This window comes from Erinaceus europaeus, chromosome 8, assembly GCF_950295315.1.
Source record: "Erinaceus europaeus chromosome 8, mEriEur2.1, whole genome shotgun sequence".
NCBI lineage: Eukaryota > Metazoa > Chordata > Mammalia > Eulipotyphla > Erinaceidae > Erinaceus > Erinaceus europaeus.
In genome coordinates this window covers 63,614,660-63,630,671 of record NC_080169.1, presented here as the reverse complement: position 1 = coordinate 63,630,671, position 16,012 = coordinate 63,614,660, and the positions used below count along the sequence as shown (strand labels likewise).

At 33.4% G+C, this 16,012-nt stretch overlaps 1 protein-coding gene across 7 annotated transcripts in view; it reads right to left on the bottom strand.

Moving 5' to 3' along the window:
• SEMA3A (semaphorin 3A) overlaps positions 1–16,012 on the bottom strand; it is a 535,675-nt gene that overhangs the window by 229,657 nt on the left and 290,006 nt on the right. For 5 of the 7 annotated variants that reach the window (XM_060196315.1, XM_060196317.1, XM_060196321.1 and 2 more), the window contains one exon: positions 4,289–4,482. In XM_060196315.1, coding sequence (XP_060052298.1) covers positions 4,289–4,400 — 112 coding nt within the window. In that variant the 5' untranslated portion in view covers positions 4,401–4,482. Of the gene's footprint in view, positions 1–4,288; positions 4,483–4,861; positions 5,063–16,012 lie in introns of those variants that run through there. The other 2 variants (XM_060196318.1, XM_007528464.3) reach the window with 2 other exon arrangements.

Below are 16,012 nucleotides of genomic sequence, written 5' to 3'. Positions count from 1 at the left end.
CATACAATGTTCTAGATCTCAGCGTACACAAAGTGAATATTCCAAATAAAAATATGGCATTAAATTTATTAGTATTTGAGAAGAAATGGTCAATATTACTTCAACAAGAAGTCAAGGATGCAATGTCAAATATGGACAACTATTAGTGAAAAAGGAATACAAAAGAGGTTATCATTTGCTATACAAAATAAATTATATATATACACACACAGAGAGAGAAGACTTGTTCCATTTTGATAAGCATATTCCATTTTAGCTGTAAAGAAATTTTCAGTATGAGACAAATTTGATCCTCTACATTACGATATTATGTGAAGAAATTTCATGAGATTCAGAAGATCATACCAAGCCTACTATATATATGTGTGTGTGTGTGTGTGTGCATGAATATAATTTTACATCAGTGACATTTTCATTCATATAACATTTTATAAATCATAACCTGTTAATTACCAAGATTATTTTCCTAAATAGAAAATGTTAATATTAAGTTATGTTATTAATATATATATATGAATATATGTAGTTATATATGCATATACATATAACTGCTTTGGTAGGTATAAGAATTTTTTCTAAAAAAATTAAGTGAAAAGTTTAATTAGTAAATCATTGATATTGGTTAAATATTGAAATATTGCACTGCATTGAGCCACAGTGAACTTGAAAATTTAAGGGGCTGGACTGTGGTGCACTTGGTTGAGAGCACACATTACAATGCACAAGGACAATGGTTCAAATCCCTGGTACTCACCTGCAGGGAGGAAGCTTCACAAGTGGTGAAGCAGTGCTACAGGTGTCTCTCTGTCTTTCTCCCACTCTATCTCTCTCTTCCTCTCAACTTCTGACTGTCTCTAATAAATAAATAAATAAATAAATAAATAAATAAATAATTTATAATAAAAAGTAAACAAAAAGAAATTTTCATGTCATAATTTTAAATTAATTGCTTATATAAAAAGATTAGCTTGAGGTTTTTCATTTCACTAATAATTTTACTATTAAAGTTTTTCAAGAGTTAAAACTTGTGGAAAACAGTTTCACATAAAAAAGACAGTATTTTAAAAGTCTATAATTTATTTATATGCTATTAACTATGTCTTTCCTATGAAAGTAAAGGTATTGACCTAATTTTTGGATTCACTTAATAATCACCACATTCAGATTTGCAATATGTCTTTGATATCTCTTAAAACCAAAGCACATAATGTTCTGGAAAAACTCATTGCACTGAGTGATAGAACATTTGTCATGTGTTTAAAACCCCAAGCCTAATTTATTTCCTTGTGATTTCCATAGGATTTTCTGAAGTCTTCATTGTACCACACATTCCAAAGAAGATTATATGATAAATGGGCTATCTTACGGAAATAGTGAAATCTGACTAGTTTATAAGGATAATAAACATCTATACACAAATTTTGAAGAGAAGCATTTCACTATTTAGTTATGCTACATATATTTAAAGAAGGTGAAAGTATCTCTGAGAGACGTGTTTCTAGAGGATAATTTCTATGTGAATGCTGAGATTTACAGACTTCTCACATTTGCTTCCCCCAAAAGGATTCTAAATCAGACTGGTTCAGAGGAAAAGCCAGCATACTCCATTTTTCTAACATTATCACTTCTCCAGATGGTCTTGAAAACATCTATTCAATTTCTATTTCCTAGAAAGTAAAAAGGTATCTTATTAGATATGTATACACATATACTACAAAGGCTATCTTCTTGTTCTTCTTTTTCTTTCTCATTAAACATATCAACTCTCTTTCATCTCCTACCAGGCAAGATGACAAGTAGAGAGTAAGCACAGTTATTGCCTTAAACTTTGTTTTGGCAACCTGAGCAATGAGAGAGTTAATGGTAGATCTTTGAAAACAAGTGACCATGGGAAATTAGGGTTGGCAGGGATTTAACTCTTCATGAATCATGCTGGAATATTTTTAAGAGCATGCAGTGGATTCTAACTGTGTTTGACATCTAATTAAGGAGAAAATAGAAGTAACTAAAAAAAAAAATCTATTATAGTTTAGAAACAAAGTACTGACAACTGACTACCAGGAGTTTGCTTTGGCAAAACAAGTATATATGCATAGACAAAAAGGTAATGAAAGACCAATAAAATGAGAGAAGAAAAACTGCTTGAGCCATTCCATTTATTCTTCTTGTTGTTAATTTCACGGGTTATATTACCAAATTGCCAAGATCAAGGTATAATGATAAGAGTTCTTAAATATGTACAGGGCAAGGCGTTTTAATTTAAAAGAAAGCTAAACAATTATAATTATTGCTAAGAAGAGTTATAAGGACAGAATAGGCTCAATCTGTCTTGTTAATATATATAACTTACTTCATCAAATAAGTTTCAAGCATGTACACACTACAAAGGACTCTTTTAATTAAGTGCCATCTTTTCATATATAGATAGGACTGGTGCTTTCTCTATCACAGGAAATACAATTTTGGCAAAGTAAATAAGGATGGTTTCCTTTTAAACATTTATTTAACTTTTAGAAGTATCTCCAAATCCAGTATTTTTAAAATGTATTTTATGATTTCAGACTTTTTATTCTAAAATTATATGACCAATTACATACATAAAGTTTCAAGTAAGATTTAGACATAGTGAATATAAACTTGGATAAAGTAGACTTTCAGTCTAAGAATCATTTGATAGCATCTTCTGTAAGACTGAAAATATAATGCAAAAACTGATAGAAACACAGATGTCCTATTATCATACACTTAAGGAATATAATGTAAAGCTTGTTACTAAAGAGAAACATAAAGATGTTCTTAGATATTAAATAGTTACTTAATGGTTAGTTTTTAAATATTATGTACATATAAGAAAAAAATTAACAATATTTAAAATCTATTTCTAAGTTAATAGCATCAACCATATTTTACCAAAATATTTTTTCCAGTTGAATATTTATTTACCTAGCAAATATTTAATCTTAAACACACACACACACACTCACATACACACACAAACACACTTAATAGGTGTTTAATTTTCTAATCCAATGTGTGAAAATTACATCTATTTGTGGTCCTCATTCACACTAGAGCATTAGAAAGAGATATTCCCTATCATGTGAAAATTAAAGAATATGGTTTTTTTTGGCATAAGATTAATATACAGTAGACTGCTACCTCTACATATAAATTCAGTAATATTCTTTCATGATATAACCTAAAGTTAAATATAATTGAAGCTTCTCAATGCCCCACCCCCTAACTGTAGAAATCTGAGAATCATAAGAAAGCAATGCTTTAGGGAATAAAACTACTAGAGTTTAATCTTCAATTCCATTTAAATAATGTCTCAGTTATATAAATATTCTCTTCTATTAAAAGTTATTATATATTTTTTTGGAGTCTATGCTGACATTATTTTATGTATGTATCTATAAAATATATATGAAAACATGTAATATTTTTAAATTCCCATTTAGAATATACATATTAAACTATATCCAAATAAGTAGTATTTACCTTGTGATAATTCTTTTATTTCTTTTTTAAATTTATACCCTTTTTAAGAAGTTCACAAAACTAGCTATATAACTAGAAAGTAAAGACTCTTTAGTTCTCACTGAAATACATATGGAATTAAGTAACATTATATTTCAAAGACTTTAGCTTTTTATCAATTAGTCCAATATACAGTCTTTTGTACAATCATAACACACTGTGGAAAACTAGACTGTTCTCTCCAGTTTATATTCTCTTGGCAAACCATGATCTACTGCTTATGTTAAGCATCTGATTGTCAGATTTGAACAAACTGAATATTCATGATGACAATTAACCATTTAGTGTCTAAATTAAGATACAATTTATCATAGTAATTATTATAGGTGAGGCATGAACAGCTTCAAAGAGGTCATTTTTGCAACAGTGGTTTCAAAAATATTTTAACAGAAGTAGAGTCAGAAAAATCAAGGCAGTATATGATCATATATACATATCAGCATTTCCTAGGCATTTAGCGCTCTGCAAATGTGATTAAATGTTCTTTGTTTGCATTTAAACTGTCATATATCAAATAGAAGACACGCTCCTATTTTTTTTTCTTTAAAGTGTTTAAATCATCTTAAAAGCAGACACACAATCATATAGGTTACCCAGGTTAAACTAAGGTTTTGAGGTTTGGATTAGGAGGGAGTTCAAGGAATGAAAAGGGGGAGGGGGTGACGAAGGGGTGGCGGCAGTGGGGGGGGGGGGCGGACGGACAAGGCAAAACTAGTGAAATAAAAGAAAAAAGAAAAGAAAGATTTACCTTTGTAGGATAATTTCAGTCTTGGCACATTGTTCTTCCCATTTTGATAGTTCGCTCTTGCTGTAAGTAATACTCCCCAGAAAAGACAGACAATCCTAGCGAACCAGCCCATGCTGCAGACGCTGTAGGTCCCTATGCAGCTTCAGTCTTCCCTCCTGTATTGTGCGGCCAGAGAAGTTCAAACAATCTGGAAACTGGAGGTAACAGGTGATTTAGGTCAGTTTCATTCATAAATGCAGACAATCAAGACAGACCTCACGGCAACACTAACACCTCTTCTTCTGTAACAGTCACTGAAGCACAGAAACTTCAAACCCACAAAAAAAAAAAAAAAAATGCGAACCAGGCTCCGGATAATGAGGCACAACTGTTGTGTTCAAAGAACAAAAATTAACAAGGGCTGCTGCAGTAGTGCTTAAAAAGCAGTTCCTTTTATCTAGGCTCTTCTGATAGCCAGTGGCAGACTCTAATCCTGCTCCCTGCTTCATTCGGCTCCGGGGAAGCAGAATGAAAGGGAAACAGAGAAAGAGAGGGAGCGGGAGGGGGTAGGGGTGAGGGAGAGAGAGAGAGAACCTTGAGCACCGCGGACTTTTCCTGTACACATGTAGAGAGAGATGACACAAGATCCCACAGACAGGTTTTCCCAACACTCACTAGACTGGCTGACAATGGGAGAACAGGCAAGCTCAACCCACTCCCCTTCCCTCCTGTCACACAACACATGCAAAAAACATCTCAGAGAGATTAGAGCCTGGAGCAGAACCCTCCAGCGTGCCTGTGAAAGGCATGTAGCTATAAATTTACTTCTCAAGGCAAGCGTTGTTTTATAGCCATTTTTAGGTGAAATTTTGATTAAAAAAATCTGAATCTTGCTACCTACATAATTTACAACTTATGCTCATTATGTAATTCTGCCGAACTTGTGCATTATATGTGTGTATGTATGTATAAGAATATGTATGTATATAGTATATGCATAGGGATATGTAAGTATATCCTTTTCAACAACATAACTAACCACTGAAGGTTTTAAAACCTTGTTAGAGATCATTTCCTCCTCCCTTTGGCCCAACTACTTCATTCCCCTACCCCACTGTAATTTCAGAGAAATTCCTACTAAAGCCCATTTCAACAATCAGTTCATGACAAATATAGGTCCACCGAGAATCATAAATTACAACAAGGGATTCTCAAAAGAATACTCAGAATTTTAAAACATCTATGTTTTTTTGGCTTCTGGAATGCACTAACATTTCTAATGCATTACACATCATTAATTAAAGCCACTTCCCTTTGGTTTAAAGAGCAGAGGAAGATGACAAAGTTCATAGAAGTCCCTGCTGATTATCTCTGTGGCTCATTGGTGGAGTTTGATTGGTGAATTTCTGTGGACACACATTTGTGTACTAAAGCAACGTGCAACATTAGTTCTGTCCTAAAGAGGCATGTTGTCTGCGTTGTTTAAATGTCCTCTTCTATTTTTCTATTTCTACTCAAAGCCAATATCCTTAGAGGGCTTTGCTTTGCTTTTCCTGATGGTGGCCTGTGTGGGGTTGAGGGACTGTGGGAGGAGATAGTTAATAAGACAGAACTTCCCCTTCTTTCCAATTTACTCTCTCCTCTATATGCATGCATTCCAACCCTTGCCATCACTGCCACCCCCATGGCTAAATGAATTAGAGAGGAAAACTCCACTTCATTGATATGTAGATTTCTCAGCTGAAAGAATAAGGTGAGTCTGTAGGTTAAAAACATAAACACTTATTGAGAGTGGCTAAGCTACACATTCTTATAAAAATAATCTAAGCACTGTCATTATAGTTTTCATTACTTAATGTCTACATACTCATAAAGAACAGCTCTCTTTCCTTATCCACCCACCCTCTGCTCTAATGGGTGATTATGTGAGTGTAGGTGGAGGAGGGAGGAAGCTGAAGAGGAGTAGAAAAAAAGAGGATTTAAAGGAAGAAGAATAGGAGAAGGGGAGGAGGTGTATTCTTTCTCTACTTCACTAGATTGATTCATCAAACAGACATATTGTCTTTGTCAGTTTGTGCAAGTCTATTGATCAGTCAGTATTGTTAAGAAGTAAAATCCAAAATAATGTTGATTTTACTGATTTCCCTCTCTTGTTATCCTGAGTACTTTTCATGCTCTAGGCAATGGATTAAGGCTACAAATGACAAGAGACTTGTCTGTCTTCCATGGATTACTCTCTATAGACATTCATTCTGCAAAGGAATTCATGTCACTTTGGAGTTATTTAAGGGATTGAACTAATGAATTATCCTATTGAAATATCACACATAATCAGTTTAAATACTTTAAATAGTTTCACTGGTTCCATTAATATATATTTTAAATGTCTTGCAATGTTTTTTTTTTTCTCTAGCTTTTGTGGCCTAGAATAGACAAACAAGTTTATATTTGTCAAAAAACTAAACTGGTTAAGAAAATTTATGACTGTATCCTTTCACTTACACATTGTGTAATACAGAAGAATTTTGATGTGTTCTAGAAAAAGTAAAAGGTTGTAGATAAAATTCAAATGAAAGAAGTTCCAAATTAACATCATGGAAAAGATGCTAAGTCTGAATTTTGAACCACAAAATCAATACTGAATTATTTTACTTTATTAAGTAAATAACTCAGATTAATGTTGAAGACTGATAGTACTTCAGACATTCCTATGTTTACATACACATAATTAAAAAATAAGACTTCATTTTTATAACTTTTTACAGTACAAGTTTTATTATCTCTATTCAGATGTGTGAAAGTGTAACTCTTTTTGTTTATATTTGCTTGGATATAACCTATCTGATTTAAAAGCTATCAGTAAATTATTTGAAGATAAGTATAACTGCATTAAACTACATTATAACAGGAAAGTAGTTATATTATATGTTATATTGTAACAGAGATGTATTAACTGCAATTTTTTTATAAAAAAAGATAAAACAAGACTATATATCTCAAAAATATTTTTAAAAGTAGTTGAGATTTTATATCTCAACTGACATTGATCAGAATTAAAGAAAATTATTTTATTAGACACCACCACTCCCACCAAAGTTGTTAAAGATAAATCTACTTCTCACCAGAGACAGAAACAAGATAAGGTTGATTGTAGCTGTGTGCTTACCAGAACTTCTATGAATGTGAAGAAATATATGAAATATTGACTTTGATACACTATTACCTTCCTTCCCACCACGTTCCCCAACCCACTTCCAACTCTCCACCCCAAAGAGCCTCACTCACTGTTGAGAGAATCTGTGACTTAGACTAAATGATGTCTGCTTTATTGCTACCAATAAACATTGATTTTATTGTACCATTAAGAATTTTTTTCAAAAAAATCATGTTATATAAATTTTTAGCATTGGATTTTATCTAAGGTATAGACAAAAAAATCTTATTTCTCAAGTCAGTCTTTTAGTTATTTTCTGACTCATAATATATAGCACACTCTATAATTAAATCACTTGCACCTGAGTTCCTGATATCTTCTTATATTTCAAGTTTTCAGATGCGATTAACTCCTACAGAGTCAGGTGTAAGCAGGTGCCTAATATCATGGCCATGCTGTCATAATCATTTCTATGAAATAAACCATCAGTTTTTAATTTTACCTTGCTCTATATTGATTATAAAGATTTTCAAGTATAAAATGAAGAAGTGCCAATCTTTTTGGTGATGTGCTTGATTTTCTAGAGAATCAATACTTTCAACCTTACAACAGCTTCCATGATCTTGTTCATCAATTAATATCCATATAATCAGAAGGGATGCATGTTCAGAGATGTTTTTTTATTGGAAATAGAACTTTTAAAAATCTGTTTATTGAGTGAAACCAATTTGCATATTTTAATATTATTCCTCTATATTTTGTTATTTACTATGAAGTAAATAAGAATGGCAATAAAATATGTATTTTAAGAAAAAAGTGTTATTAAAATTTGAAAGAATCTATTCCAAGTGCTTCCGTAGGTTATAAATACCCTAGCTCTACCTAAGAGTTATAGGTGAAGACACATTTCTATATTTATACAAAGAATACAATGGAGAGCTATAATTTTGATGTATTGAAAAAGACTGATGAATAAAAGATACTTGAAACTATGGCACACTTAATAGATATACTTGCCTCTCCTGTGTGTCCTCTCTACTAAATTTTCAGTTGTATTTATAGCAAACTCTCCAAAAACGTGTCACCAAGAGAAGTAGGTTAACTCTTTTAAGAGAAATCACTGAGTTCAGAATTTCAAAATGAATTGCTTAGAAGAAAACCAATACCGAAAGCAGGTAAAATTCATTGGGCTTCTCAAGGTGTTATTCACTGAAGTTGTGTTTAAAAATATTAATTTCTATTCAACATCTGTTCTAGCTCATTTCTTTTTTCAGTGGAGTGTATTATTAGTATGTAAGAAAGGTCTATGATTGGGAGTCGGGCAGTTAAGCACACGTGGCACACAGCACAAGAATTGGTGTAAGGATCCTGGTTCGAGCCCCTGGCTCCCCACCTGCAGCGGAGTCCTTTCACAGGTGGTGAAGCAGGTCTGCAGGTGTCTATTTTTCTCTCCCCCTCTCTGTCTTCCCCATTTCTCTCTGTCCTATCCAACAAGGACATATCAATAACAACAATAATAATTACAACAACAATAAAAAACAAGGGCAACAAAAGGGAAAATAAATAAATATATATATTTTTTAAAAGGTCTATGATCTTCAGAGTTATAGCAAATATGATAGTCAAAGATTTGCCCTTGCTCTGACATCTCATACTGAAAAATCACTTTTAATAAGGGTTTTCCTGATACAGGGAATTTGACCCTTTTTTCTTTCTTTCTTTCTTTCTTTCTTTCTTTCTTTCTTTTTTCTTTCTTTCTTTCTCTCTTTCTTTCTTTCTTTCTTTTTTTCTCTTTTTCTTTCTTTCTTTTACTAAAAGAGAGTTGTGTGGGTGAAAACATTCTTTAGAAGATCAGAAGACATCCCATTATTTGAAAAAACAAAATAGTTAGTGTGTTATTAGTTCTCGCCATAAAAGACAGTTATTTAGACTCCTAGGGTATTTGCTAGGAACTTGGGAGTGGCAAGTTAAAAGCAGTATTTTAGAAATTAAGTTAAACTTTTCATAATCTGACCCTTGTGAATGCTCTTAGTATAAGCAACATGTGAGAGCATGAGTTGAGAGGAGGTATTGCTAAAAGGAAAAGGGAATTTGATCTCTTGGGAAGCATTAACTCCTCCCTGCCCCTCCTACCCTTACAGAAATAGTGATTTCAGTAAAATAAACTGGTCCCTACTACAAATGAGAGGTTTGTATTTTCTCATAAGATATCAGTGTTCATGATACTTTAAGGTAAACAGAGACTCAAGATAAAAGACTCATTGTTGTTTCAAATAAATTTAAGTGATCAGTGTTAAAGCACTTGGAGGCCAAAAATAGGCTATTCACAGTATTTGTGGCTGTAAAATCTAACAGAAATTTAAATGACTAAGGCTATCAGAAATTTCTTTAGTGCCAAGCTGAACTGCTAGCATTTCTTTCACTGAGACTGTTACTCATGAAATTGATAAGTGAGTTTATTAAGTTATTGAGTTTGAATATGGGATGGAAGCAACTGACCAAAAGGAAAAAAAAATGATACAATTTTGTTTATAGTTAATATTGAGGTTGCCAGTAGTGAAAAAAAATCCAATTACAGGGTTTTTCTCAAATTTCTTTTGACATTTTCAATTCACCATATTTTTAATACTTCAAAATGTTTTAAATGTGATTCCTCCCCTCTATTTAAGATGTTTGCCATCACCACAGCTTAGTATATTATCTGGTAGTGAATACAGTGTTCTTGATGATTAACATATTGAAAAACAGTAAAACATTGGATATACCTGTTGTTTTAAAGTGAGAATGTCTCCACCTCAACTAAAATGGAAGAAAGTTTTCAAGTGAGACAAAAATCTCATTGTTACTACTGATCAGCACAGGCTAGGCAGTGAGGAGGAAAAAATGAGGCATCCTTGGAATACAAATGAAATGAGCAGGTTGTCTGTGGAGTGTTTCAGGTCATGCAGTTATTAGTTATCAGCTTCTGGTAAAGGCATATCACACTTCACTAAGTAAACAAATAAATAGATCTATACCAAATAAACAAAGTGAAGAATCTAGGCATTATTGTTATTCTTTCAAAGGTTGTTTTACATCTGACTCAGGGAAAGCAAATGCAACAAAATCTCCCTTTGTTAGCCACTGAAAAGAATATTATACCTCACACAAAAGTTTTCTAAAATCTTTACATTCTTGCAAGAGGTATTTTCTTCATCCATTTTTTCATTGTTCTGAAAGAGTTTGAGAAAGATAATGATAACAAACAGAAATGCTGAACCCTAAAATTAATGCTCTTTAAAAGATTTTATTTATGGTAAAGTTAACTGTTTAGTGGCTGGTAACTCAAAAACTCAATGCATTCTGCTTTTCAAGAACACAGATTTTTCCAAATTATAAGAGTTAGAGCAAAAACATTGCAATGTTTTTTTTTTTTTCTTACTCTGTGCTGATTGTCTTGGCTGTTAAGCATCATTTGCTCTAGTCTATATAGTACCCTATTGTTTTCCTCTAGTGAATGACATGACACTGGGCTTAGAATTAAAAGCCAGAATTTATGTCAATGCTTTAGTTATAAGAACAACAATGCTCTCTTATGGAGAATAGTGGGAAATTCCTTGTTCATTAGCTGCCGTTTTTTTTGTTGTTGTTGTTGTTGTTGTTGTTTTCGGAGGGGGTGTGAAGTCTGTTAGTGTTTGACAGTATAGTTGCTGGCACATTATTATTTAACTATTATCTTTATTATTAACAAGTAATTTATAAAGAAAATTCAAGGGGGGTGGACGGTAGCACCATGGGTTTAGTACACATGGCACAAAACACAAGGACCTGCATAAGGATCATGAGCCCTGGATCCCCACCTATGGGGGGGTCGCTTCACAAGCTGTGAAGCAGGTCTGCAGGTGTCTATCTTTCTCTCCTACTCTTGGTCTCCCCTTCTCTCTCGATTTATCTCTGTCCTATCCAACAACAACAACATCAGTGGCAACAATAATGACAAGGGCAACAAAGTGGGGGAAAAATGGCCTCCAGGAGCAGTGAATTCGTAGTACAGGCACCAAGCCTCAGCAATAACACTGGAGGGGAAAAGAAAAAAAAGAAAAGAAAAAGAAAGAAAATTAAAGTTTCCCCCCTCTATTGTTGGTCCCATATCCACAGAATTGTTCTTTTTTTAATAATCAAGATGAACTCATTTTCTCATGCCTGCTGTATTGAAATGAGAAATAACACACAATGAGCCCTGCCTTGAATCTTTTACATTATAAATCTAAGTTGAAAATCACTTGGCTTGATGATTTAAATGACCATGCAATTATCTCTTCCTTTTTTTATTTCATACGTGAATCTGCTATTTTAATTTCAATATCAAAATAGCTGACCATTTTTAGAAAACTCTTCTGAAGCATAAAAATAATGTCCAGTATTACAAGTTGCATTTTCAGAGTTTTAAAACTTCTACTACAAATGAAATGTTAGTAATTAGGTAACAATATTCTGGTTATTCATAAGACAATAAACTGACATTAAGATTGTATTTTTCATTATGTAACTTTGTAGCAATCACACTAGTTTAGTTCAACAGAATTCCTTTGGCTATCTTATTTTAACATATTCAATAATCACTGCTGATATAGTGATGCTGTGTATCCCATTTCAAATCTTGTAAGTCAGTAAGAATAGAAAAAATAAAAATACTAAATTAAATGAATCAATGTAAACATGGTAGTCTATCAGTCTATCAACTAGGTAGGTAGATGCTTACCTTTTCACTATGTGCCACATTGTCCACTTAACTTGCTTCCAAAGATGTAACTATTTTGCATTTTCTATAATAGTATCTATGTATTTATTTAAGATATATTTATTTATGAATAAGAGAGATGGAACCAGAGCATCACTCTGATATATGTGGTGAAGGGAATAGAGCTTGAAGGCTTCATGCCTGGAAGTCCTATTCTCTATCCTCTGCATGATTCCCAAGCCCTCCAGATATTTCTTTTTTATCTTTAAATCTAGTCATTTTTGAAAAAAAAACAAATCACTATTAAATTTCTTCCACTGGTACTTTTATTCCACCCATTCAATCAACAAAATTTTAAAACTTGCTTAGCTCTTATTAACTGTAACTTGTAAACCAATGACAAGATACTGGAATAATGCTATCTATTGGTAATTAGTGCCAATTCAGTTTTATTTTCTTTATTGTTTTTCCTATTCTATAACCTTTTACCACACAACATTAAAAAAAAAAACAGTTTGTTTAATCCATCTCTACAATTTTTGTCAAATCCTGTATCTATTTTCCTTCTTTCAAATAGTAACTTCTTTTCTACTGTAGAATATCCTAGCTGATGACAGAATGTCTACATATTTTGTTGGGTTATTCATAATTATAGGATATTGTATTCTCTAAAAGTCAATCTGCCTATATCAGGACTTTGCATTAGAGACACAAAATGCAAGAATGAGTTGAAAATATAGCCAAACACAACTTTTCACAATAATTTTTGAAGAATGTAACTTTCTCCCCTGTTACCCTGAACAATTTGTGAAGCTCATATTACTTTATATTGTGACAAATACTCTCAATAGACTCTAACTTTAAAGAGAACAGATATTTTATTTCCTTATTTTATTTTCATTATTCAGTATAGCATTTGACGCAATCTGAAGATTAACCTATTAGTTAATAAATGAATAAATAAATCAGAGTAAGGGGAAATTTGTTCTAGATAGTTAAATTGTGTGACCTAGAAAATTACATGTTTACTAAATAGTTTGACAGAAATTACTTCATTGCACATATAATTTCACTAGATTTCCATGTTCTTATATTAAGTATGTAGCAGAGTGTAGATTGTAGACAGAGAAAGCTCCTCTTTATTTATCTAAAATGCTCCTAAAGTAACTATACAGTTTATAAAATAAAATATATTTAGTGTAATTTATTTATTTATTTATTTATTTATTACTTATTGGCCTTGGGAAATGAACTGTGCTCAGTGATATCATGGACTGCTTAGTCACCCCAGTTAATCTTTCTGTTCTTTCCCTCTCCTACTGCTTCCCCTTCTCTACTCTCTTCATCTCTTTTGAGAGAGAAGAGAGATGAGGATCCAGGCAGAGAGAGAAAGTGAAGCGTATGGGGAGAGAAAAAGTGGCAGGAAAGAAAAAGAAGAAGAGATGGCATAGCCCTGCTCCAGGTGGAATTCCCACAGTGCTATCTGAGGTGTTTCTTTGTGGTGCTGAGGCTTGAACTCATAATTTCACTCAGTAGCAGTGTGAGTGTTCTATGGAATTAACTTCTATCCTTGGCCTTAAATAATTTTCAGAGCATGAAATTATCTTTTCTCTCACTCCTTCTTTTTTCCTTTTTGTCACTACTGGGGTTTCGCTGTTCCAGGCTAACTTTTTTTCCCCCTAGATAAAGAAATGGAGAGACAGAGAGACAACCACCCTCTTTCTTTTCTTTCCCCTCCCTTTTTTTTTTTTTTCTCAAAGCTAAGGTCTTGTGAATGTGTGATTTTACTGCTTTAGGCCCTTTTTCATTCAGAGAGACAGAGAAGCAGCCTGTACATGCAGGTGCCAAGGTGTGCTTTCTAACCTGGGAGCTATCTCTCCAGACCAAGGTTCTATTGTTTCATTGTTACTTTTTTATTTTGTTTTGTTTTATTTTATTTTATTTTATTTTATATTTCTCTTCAGAGAGAAATCGAACGAGGACAGGAAGACAGGGGAAGAGAAAGACACCTGCAGACCTGCTTCACAGCTTGCAAAGCGACTCCCTGCTGGTGGGGAGCTGGGGACTTGAACTGGGATCCCTCGCGCATTTGCGCCATATGCACTTAGCCTTCTGAGCTACTGACCAGCCCCCTTATTTTATTTTTTTTAGTGTCACTTTGGGTTATTCCTGGGGTTCAGTGCCTGCACAAGGAATCTACCAGACTAAGGGCCTTCCTTTCTGTTCTTTCTTCCTTCCTTCCTTTTTTCTCTCCTTCCTTCCTTCCTCCCTCCCTCCTTCCCTCTTTTTCCTTTCTTTCTTTATTTCCTTTGTTTTCTTTATAGGACATATAGAAGTTGAGAAAGGAGGGTGAGATAGAGAAGGACAGAGAAATATCTGCAACACCATTCATGAAGTTTCCCTACCGCACACAAGGAGCTCTAACCTGAGTCCTCATGCACGTGCACTTAACTGGGTGCATCACCACCTAGCCAGTATTGTTATCGTTTTTTATCTGAATCTGCATTTCTTTTGAGATTAAAGCTCTCACCAAATTTCCTTATAGCCTGTAAACTGCTTTTATGTGTTGCTAATATAGAGATGAATCAACATGAACATTCTCAAGTATTTCTAAACATATAACATTCCCAAATTATATTAAATTCTAATTTAAAAGTAAGTGGATAAAAAAAAAAAAAACAGAATGAAAGTCACCATGAGTTGAAGGTTGATAAATTGTTGTATATAATGGAAATGACTTTCCTTATCTAGAAATGAAGTTGGTCACATTCCCTTTCTTTCCTAATGACAGATAAGATCAAGTCAGAATTATATTTGACACTACCCAAAGCAAGATCATCCAGGAAACTGATGTTCTTGGTCAAATAAGCACATTCACAACAATATGAAGTTAAGTCAAATCTCAGGGTTTCCAAATTGAGTATGGCATGAGGAATTGCTATCACATAGCTTTTGTCGAATTAGAGAGAGAGAGAGAGAGGTTGAGAGAGGGTCGATTCTAAAATGTCCTATTGGAGAAAAAAAAAAAGATAGTCCTCTGAAAGTGGACACCAGAAGCATCAGATAAAAAAAAAAGAAAAAGCTTGTTCAACAATTTGTTTGGCTTTGTATCTTAACTCTCTTTTCAATCACCAGGTTCCAGATGCTAGCATGATGCCCACCAGACTTCCCTGGACAGACAACCCCATCAATGTATCCTGGAGCTCCGATTCCCCAGAGTCCCACCCATCAAGGGAAAGAGAGAGGCAGGCTGGGAGTATGGATCGACCTGTCAACGCCCATGTTCAGGGGGGAAGCAATTACAGAAGCCAGATCTTAAACTTTCTGCATCCCACAATGACCTTGTGTCCATGCTCCCAGAGGGTTAAAGAACAGAAAAGCTATCAGGGAAAGGGATGGGATACGAAGTTCTTATGGTGGGAATTGTGTGGAGTTGTATCCCTCTTATCCTATGGTTTTGTCAATGTTTCCTTTTTATAAATAAAAAAAAGAAAAGAAAAGAAAAAGAAAAACCTAATCTGCTATTTATTTAATAAACCAAAATTGATCTTTGTAGACCATTGTTAGATCACTAATATAAAATGTTAAAAAGAAAAAAGTGACATTAAGTGTGTATGTTATTAATTATAGTTATATCAGATTTACAAACCAAGTCCAATATCTTTGGCCAAAAATAATGAAATATCTAAACCAAACTATGAAGACTAGTGATACACCTAGTAAACACAGAAGCCAATCACTGCATTACTATGAAGTTGCTTTCACTAATCATTCCTATAGTTGTGAGCAGCTATAAAGTGGAGGGCAACATTTCACCTTTTAACAAGTTTCTGTTGATTCTGACCAGATGTGGTCTTCTGATCCTCTACCT